The 8,628-nt window shown below is 56.5% G+C and overlaps 1 protein-coding gene and 1 non-coding gene across 2 annotated transcripts; one reads left to right on the forward strand and one right to left on the reverse strand.

Moving 5' to 3' along the window:
* Positions 1-1,872: 1,872 nt before the first annotated feature.
* SYCN (syncollin) lies at positions 1,873-2,885 on the reverse strand. The gene has a single exon (XM_070764089.1). The coding sequence runs from the start codon at positions 2,872-2,874 to the stop codon at positions 2,335-2,337; it is 540 nt and encodes a 179-aa protein (XP_070620190.1). The 5' UTR covers positions 2,875-2,885; the 3' UTR covers positions 1,873-2,334.
* Positions 2,886-4,390: 1,505 nt separating this feature from the next.
* Positions 4,391-4,531, forward strand: LOC139174571 (U4 spliceosomal RNA). The gene has a single exon (XR_011560379.1). It is a non-coding gene; the product is annotated as a U4 spliceosomal RNA (small nuclear RNA).
* The last annotated feature ends 4,097 nt before the right edge of the window (positions 4,532-8,628 follow it).

Below are 8,628 nucleotides of genomic sequence, written 5' to 3' on the forward strand. Positions count from 1 at the left end.
CTGGCACTGACAGAACCTGAAGGATGATGGACATCTGGGCTTCTGGCTCAATGCAGTTCATGTTTACGGAGGAAAGGATCCAACAGTCGGACAATGGGAGGGAGCGGCCTCCCCTCCCCTCAGACCTCTCCCCATGGATGAAGGGTGAATTGCCCCCAAACCAAAACCCACCCTGAAGCCCTTGTCCCGGCCCGGTTCCTGCTGATCCACCACTGCTGCCCCCCCCCCCCCGGCTCTTTGAAGTGATGGGATGCCCTGGAATGGTGGAGTTCTTCAGCCAAAATGCAACTGTAATAAATTGCAATGATTTGGGGAATCTCTCTGTGACTTTGCCTCCCCTGAACCTTCCGGGGCCTTCTGGATCCTGCCTGGACCTGCTTTGGCCCTTTTGGGGTTCAACAAACCCTCCAGCCGTGGAGCGGAGGCCCCTTCCAGGGCAGGGAGATTATCCCGGCCTGCGGGGGCTGAATCCAGGAATTCCCCCGGGGGAAGGGGCTTCTCCAGGCACTTTGTCATGGCTTCTCTTGCTGGGCCTGGCAGCTTTGGGGTGGAGGAGGAGGAGCACTAATTTTCCTAATTAATTGGCAATCATAATCCTTGCGTGTTTGCAGAGTCAGCCTGCGTCTCGGAGGCCTCCCCTGTCACTACTCATTAGCCTGGCGCTTTCTCCTTGATTTCCTCTGGGACGGGGGAGAAAATGGCGCTCAATAATCCCCCTCTTCGTGGAGAGCGCAGGTCCCTTGGTGGTGCTCTGCGCAAAAGCAGCAGCGCCTCTTGGCTGCAGGGGGTGGGTCCCACCCTTCCCGCTATTGGGTGCAGCCAGCCAGTCTGGCTCCCTCCCTCATTTCAAATTGGGTGGGTGGGTAGGACGAGGAGACCCTCCGGGAGACACTCCGGGCTCTGCCTTTCTCGCTGCTCCAGGCGTGAGGCCAGCATGGCACACGAGCTGGGCCACTTGGAAAGCTGCCGGACGGAGCGTGGTCTGGGCAGATAGAATCCCCAATGCATGGACAATGTTACCTTGTGAAGGTGGAGAGCAGCTGGGTAGGGTTGGTTCAACAGGGCGCCTTTTGTGTGGACTACCTTGCAAGGCTGGTAGCATGGTTCCAGGTGGGTGCAAGACAGGGGAGGGGGTGTTTGGAGGGGAGCCTGAGGGGTGGGTCGCCTTAACACACACACACACACACGATCAGTATTCTTGATGTGGCTTAAAAGCGAAGGCAAAAGAAGGTTCCAGGCAGCAAGAGGGGGGGGGGTCCATTGGAGCCATTCAGGGAGACCCAGCTGGCCACAAGACCTCTGAGACACCCCCCCTCCATCCGCACACAGCTCTCCCCAGGCCCTGCACCCCCACTAGCTGCTCAGTGGGATTAGATGGGCCTGGGGGGAGAGGGGGGGCTGGGGGTTCAGCCGAGGGCAGCCAGCACCTCAACCCTGGAAGCCGTAACGCAGCTGACGCGATTCCTGCAGCATGTGGTACAAACACAGCAGCCGGTTTGTGGCCATATAACCTGCCACTATGTCCCACACACCTGGTTTGTGGTAAGTGGGTTGCTAATTGCAATCTGGAATCCCCCAAGGTGACTGGAGGAGGGGGCAGTGGGTGTGGTTGGTGCCCCCCCCTGGGTTGAGCTGGCTGGGATGACAGAGAGAGACGTGAGGCAGCCCACCCACCCTCAGGACTCCACGGCTTCTCCTCTCCCCACCAACCTTTGGGAAGGGGCCACTGAGCCCCGTTTCTGGGTGGGCACACCTGCGTCCTTCCCCCTGGCTGCCCAAAGGCCCACCTGGCGCACACACACTCTGACCTTGAATTGCAAAAACACCCAACACATGTTTAAGCCACGTTGCTTTGCTTTTAATGAGGTTTCGGAGGCGCCGCCATGATGGCTGAGCTGGGAGGGCCGGTCCATCTGGGGGAGGGAGGGGGCCGCCCTTGGGGTCGGGAGGGAGCAGGACAAACGGTCTTCAAGCGGCTGCGGGAACAAATCTCCCCTTTGCCCAAGGGGACAAACCTGCGGGGCTCCAAGGGGGGGACGAGTAGAAGCTCCCTGGCCGATAGGAGGCTCCTTCCCTCCCCGGTTCTGTTCTGCTGCCTCTCTGGGTTCGCGGGAGGGCTGGGCCGGTTCCGAGCTGCACGTCCTTCTGCCTCCCGGTGGGTTGCCAAGAGGAGCTGGCGTGGCTGCTGTTGCTAGGAGCGGTGGACGGAAGAGAAGCCTTGGGACGATGGCGCCTGCCGCACCTTTGGGGCCTTGAGAGGTGGGGAAGGCTCCGGGGTCACCTGGGCGAGGGGGGCAGGGCGGGTCAGCTCCCTCCTCGCGCCAGGCCGGCTCCTCAGTTGCACTTGCAGAAGTAGGCGGAGATGGCGTTGTCCCAGTCGCCAAAGAGGCCCCTCTTGAACTCCTGCAGGCGGGGGTAGGCGCCCGCCTTGAACTTGCGCGTGTTGCCCACCTTGCCCTTCCGGTACCAGACGGTCAGCTCACACCGCTGGCCAACCACCAGCGAGGAGACTTTGTTGTTGAAGGCCGTTGGCATGTAGGGCTGGTCATCGCCAGCCAGGACCATCAGGAGGCTCCCGCCGCAGCAGAGGTCATAGTAGGGGCTGTCGTCCGTGTACATCTGGGCACAGACCTTGGTGCCATTGGGGTGCGGGTTCTTCAGCTCAGAGGGTGCCGGACACTGGGCCTGGCCGGGGGTGGAGAGCAGCGGGAGGAGGAGGAGGGCGCTCAGCAAAGCCTGCATCTTCAGCCGCAGTGTCCAGTCCTGGGCCTGGAGGGCGGCTTTATATAGCTGGGCCCCACTGGACGCTGCGAGCACAAGGTCAGCGCACGGAACACGGGCACAGCTCCAGGGCTGTAGTTGGGAAGAGGCCATCTGTGTGCCCAGCTTGGTGGCCCTGGGAGACACACCAGGTGCTGGGGCACATCTCATGCCAACAGGGCACGGTTCCTTTGCAGCCTCTCACGGGCCCTTTGAGCGGCCAAACAGGGACCTGCGGATGCTGGGCTCCCTGGCGGGGGAAGGGGGAGGGTCCCCCCGGGGCAGCTGGACCCTCCCTCCCTTTGTGCTCTGGAAGGTCTGAGTGGCCACTGGCTGCCCTCTGCCTGCCCAGCTGGCACTCCCACTGGACCTCTCCCACTCTTATCTGCCCAGCTGGGAACGATCCGCTCCTCCGCCCAGCTGCCGACTCTCCCAGGGCCAGCTGTGGCCTTCCCGTGGCAGGCGGAGGGTCTCCCCCTCCCTCAGCATCCCCCCACATCCCACCTTGCAACCCACGGCAGGGGGGGGAGCTGTCATTTGCAACCAAGACGGCCTTGTGCCACATGAATCCCAGCGGCCGGTTAGGTCCCACAGAGTTGGCCTTCTCCCGGTTGTCTGGCGGGACCCAGGGGAAGAGCCTTCTCTGTGGTGACCCCAGCCCTCTGGAACCAGCTCCCCCCAGAGATTAGGATTTTCCCCACCCTCCTTGCCTTTCGTAATCTTCTTAAGACCCACCTCTGCCATCAGGCATGGGCGAACTGAGACATCTCCCCCAGGACTATATAGTTTATATATGGTATGTTGTATATTTTTTAAATTATGGGTTTTTAGTTTTTTTAATATTAGATTTGTATTTTACATTGTTTTCTACTATTGCTGTGAGCCGGCCCGAGTCTGCGGAGAGAGGCGGCATACAAATCTAAGAAATAAATAAAGCCCCTCCGGCTTCCCGCCGCCTGCTGCGGTTTGCAGGGGCGCGGGCGCCGAGCGGCGGGTCCCTTCGGGGGAGCAGCCCCAGGGGCGGGGCCTCCCGGGTGGGGCGGGGCTCGCAGGGCTCGGGCTGGAGTCCCCAGGGGGGGCGGGGGAAGGAGGCGGAGGCGTTCGGGGACGGCGGCCGGGGATGATGGGCGGCGTAGTCCGAAGCAGGGCGGCAGGGGGAAGAAGGCCCGCCGAGTGGGGGGGGGCAGACCCCTTCCTGGCCCCAAACCCCGCGAGGCTGCGGAAGTGGGAAAGGGCGACACCCCCAAGCCCCCCCCGTAGCCTATGGACCAAATACTGTATACTGTACTCCGAACGGTCAGCGACGGGGGGCGGGGTCCCACTTCGCCCCGCCTCTCTTCATTGCGATTGGTTGACGATCGCTTCCCCCCCCCCGAACTTTCAACGGCGCTCGCTCCGCCTTCTTTCCTAATATGCATGGATGCACCCAGAATCCTTTGCGGCCACAGGTTCGGGAAAATACCGGGAGAGAAGCGGATAATTTCTCCCCAAATCCTCTCAAAAGGAGAACACGCATCTAACCCTCCGTCGAACTGCTTCTCTCGCTTCCTCACGTCCTTGTCTGGGCGGGCTCACTCTCACGCCGGAAAGCGTCCGGCAGGAGGGCGTCCGTGCGGCAACAGCGGTCTTTAGCTTTGCGCAGTGGCAGTATCGTAGCCAATGAGGTTTATCCGAGGCGCGATTATTGCTAATTGAAAACTTTTCCCAATACCCCGCCATGACGACTTGAAATATAGTCGGCAATGGCAATTTTTGACGGTCTCTACGGAGACTGAACATTCTTGGTGGCAAAAAATAGGAAAGAGCGGCGCTTGGAGGTTTACGCCCCCTACTGGAGAAGGATGGCAGCGGAGGAGATTGCGATCTCTTATTGGAACCCCCCGGGCGAGAGCTTCGAGGAGAGCCGGGGGGCAATTACTCTCCTTTTACCTCGGCTTCCTGTGAGCCTGGATTCCAGCCTCCCCGTGCAAAATGCCCTTGTGGATTTCAGCTCCCAGAATCCCTCTGCTGCTTTTGCCCCACCCCCCCAACGGCACTGAAGAGGGAAGACAGGAATTGTTTCCTTAAAGACGTTTCATTACCAAACCAGGTAACTTCATCCGGGTTATATTAACCCCACCCCCACACCCCTTCTAGCCCTGATGATCTCTTGCCTGGGTGATGCAGTGGTTAGAAGTACTGCAGGCAATCTCTGCTGATCACCGAATCTCAGTCGGCTCCAGGTGGACTCAGCCTTCCCTCCTTCCCAGGGGGGTCAAATGAGGGACCCAGGTTGTTGGGGGCAAGAGGCGGTCAGGAAACATTTGCAAGAAACCCCACCAAGCTCAGAGGGCACCAAGGCCCCCACACTCCTCCTCTCTCCTAGCACTGATGATGTTCCCTAGTTGGGTCATGCAATGTTTGCAAGAAACCCCACCAAGCTCACAGGGCACCAAGGGCCCCACACTCCTCCTCTCTCCTGGCACTGATGATGTTCCCTAGTTGGGTCATGCAATGTTTGCAAGAAACCCCACCAAGCTCACAGGGCACCAAGGGCCCCCCCAGTTCACCACTGAGCTGCAAATAGTTTCTTCTATCAATAGAAAGGAACAGCCCAATGTTTTTTTTAAATTTATTATTTTATTTAGTATCTTTGTGGCCCGTTTGTGGGGCTGATGGAGGGGGGGCCTTGGGCCGGTGAAGGAAATGACCCCCCCCCACCTGTTGTGGCTGGTGTTAAAGAGGGGGCTTCCTCCCCCTCTCCCCCTTTTGGGTTGCAAACAGATGTTTGTCAGTGTTGGGCCTGCTTTGCAAGGAGGGAGGCTAATGGAGTTTTTGTTTGTTTCCTGACAAGCTTCGGTTACTCCGCTTAAAAGCACCTGCTCAGTACGGTACAGCCACAAATTACCTTTATTGCCAGGAACAGAAAAACACGGCTGCGAAGGATGGAGGCAGCCTGCAGGGGGGCTGGAGGAAGCTTTAATGGTCTTTCTCCTCTCCTCCCCCCCCCAGTGTTTTGTTCAGGATGACCTGGGGGGTTTGCGGGCTGTTTGTCCCCCTCCCTACAGCCAACTATTGTGTCCAGGCTTTTCTGCGGCTTTTATTTGGCTTCAGTCCTGGCTGGGGGCTTTACTGCCCTTCTAGCCTTCAGCCATGGGGAAGAGCAGTGGAGCGAGCAAAGCAGCTGGACGCAGAGGCCTCCTTGGACGTCCAGTCTGAGGCTGCTGTTGGGTACAAGTGTTGCTCACCCGGCTTGAAAGTCCGAACGGTCTGGGAGCAGCTTGCGAGAGAGAGAAAGGCCGAGCAAGAGGAAAATGGCAGGCGATGCCAGGAGTTCTCCAAACTCCTCCAAATTTCCACTACCCGTTTTCCAGAACCTGCTGGATTTCAGCCCTGGGTGACAGGATGACCCGGCGTTTCTCAGTCTTGCCAGCTTTTAAGATGGGAGGACTTCAACTCCCAGAATCCCCCTGCCCATCTTCATTAGCATGCTGGCTGGGGAATTCTGGGCGTTGAAGTCCTCCCATCTTCAAGCTCCCAGGGTTGAGAACCGTTGGGAGAGTCCGTTTTCCTCCCTTTCCGTTAATCTCTCTGGCCCTGTCACTTCTCTGCTCCCGGTAAGACTGAAGAGGAGAAGGAAGGGGGGCCAGCAGCACAGGGACTCTTGAGACCATGCTGCCCGGCTCTCCCACCCACCCAGTCCCCGTGGCCTTCAAAGGACAGGGAGACCCAGGAATGGTTGGTTTCCACAGGACGTGTCTCGCTATCCCCGGCCAAAAATAAATTCAGTGCAAATCCCATAACTGGGATTTTTGTCTGATGTGAAATAAGGAGGGGCTATTTTTAAAAGACCGTCTGCCACATGGCAAGTGCTAAAACAGATCACGGGACGGCGGGGAAAAAGCCCCACCCCCACCCCTCTCTCTCTCTCAGGAGTAAGTCCTATTGGATAAAGGCAGTCCTCGACTTACAACGGTTCCTACTGGCCATGGTCCATAGTTATGACGGTCGCATGATTTGCTTCTGCTACCTGATGACAAACTCCCCTGGGAAGCCAAATTCACTTAACAACCGTGTCACTAACTTAACTGCAGGGATTCACTTAACAACTATAGAAACATAGAAGTCTGACAGCAGAAAAAGACCCCCTGGTCCATCTCGTCTGCCCTTATACTATTTATCTTAGGATGGATAGATGTTTATCCCAGGCATGTTTAAATTCAGTGACTGTGGATTTATCTACCACGTCTGCTGGAAGTTTGTTCCAAGGATCTACTACTCTTTCAGTGAAATAATATTTTCTCATGTTGCTTTTGATCTTTCCCCCAACTAACTATGGCTTTAAAAGGTCATAAGATAGGGTACGTAAGTTGTTGTTATTATTATTATTATATTTGTATGCTGCCCCTCTCCGAAGACTGGGGCGGCTAAGTGAGGTACATGAGATACTTAATATATTTCTCACTTAGCAGCATAGGTTTCGGACTCCGTTGGGGTGTAAGTGGACAGCTGCCTGTGTTTTGCCTTTCTCTTGTTGGCTGGGTCTGAGGCAAGGAGACCCCCCCTTCCCCTTTCCCCCCTATTAGCCCAACCCTGTGTGTTTTGACAGCAGATGGGGAAGACTTAATTTATTTAAAGGCAAGAAAGGGAAGGTGTTTAATTGAATTACATCTGTGTGGAGGGGAGCGAGAAGGAATTACTAATCCCATCAACGCATCATTAGCTCCTGGGTGATCAATGCTGGCGTTAAGTTGAAACAATTCTCCGCAGCCTTTTGCTGCGGGCAGAATTTGCAGCTGTTGGGCAGAAACGGACCCGGGTGATGAGGCCCAGATCCCTGTCCTGTTGGCCGGAAAGTGGCCCTTTGCCAAGAGAGGCCTAGAAGGGTGGAGAGCGGAGAGCCACCAGTGGATGCCAGGGTGCAGCAGAAGGGAGGGAGGGAGGGAGGGAGGGAAGGAGGGAAGGAAGGGAGGGGCATCCAGAGGGCAGTCAAAACAGTCAAGATGGTGGCTTTGCCAGTTGAACCTGACCCCCCCCCCCCCCCAGAGAGCCCACGTGCCAGTGGTGGGTAGCTGCTCCCGGCCTGATAAGCAAGATGCCCCTCTGAGCTCCAGCCAGCCAGCCAAGCCATCTGCTGCAGGGCTTTCCAACCCTGGCCACGTTAAGACGTGTGGACTTTGACTCCCAGCATTCCCCAGCCAGTTTCCTCCCACTGCTCAGTGGGGGCTGATGGGAGCTGTAGTAGGAGCCCAGTCAAGGAGGAGAATGAGGGAGGCTGTTCTCAGAGCTTGCAGGGGGCCCTGGGCTCGGCCCATCTTTGCCGGCAAGAGCTAAGAGGGGCTTGCAGGGGTCAGCCTGACCTTCTAAGCTCCACATCTGGTTTCCAGCCCCAAGAGCCCTTTATTTTGGCTTAGAAGGTCCTGGGAGCAAAACGCTGCTCTCTGCTTGGCTATAGTTTGCAAATCCAGCCGGTTGAGGCTTGTTTAGAAACCCAGATTTTGTTCTCCTGTCTGGAGGGGCCAAGAGATCGTGCTTGGTAGATCTGGTTGATCTTCTTGGGCTTCCGAGGGATCTCCTGGCTCCCAACCAAGATAAGAGCTGAGGGTCCCATCCATCCATCTTCCTCCTCCCCTCCTCCCCTCCTTCCCTGCCCCCTCCCTCCCTCCCTAGTTTAGTACATTATAAAAAAACAAGGGAGCTGCCAATTCTGTTGTCATGGTATAAAATTTAATAATTTTAATAAAATTATAAAAAATAAATAAAATTAAATAAAATAATAACATTTAACAATTAAGCATTGGATTGTTTATAAAATTGCTACGTTTATAAAAATAGCTGTTTTTACAGTACATAAATTATCATTTCAAGGGCCACATACAGTCATATTCT

Source organism: Erythrolamprus reginae, chromosome 11 (assembly GCF_031021105.1).
Source record: "Erythrolamprus reginae isolate rEryReg1 chromosome 11, rEryReg1.hap1, whole genome shotgun sequence".
In the NCBI taxonomy this organism is placed as follows: domain Eukaryota; kingdom Metazoa; phylum Chordata; class Lepidosauria; order Squamata; family Dipsadidae; genus Erythrolamprus; species Erythrolamprus reginae.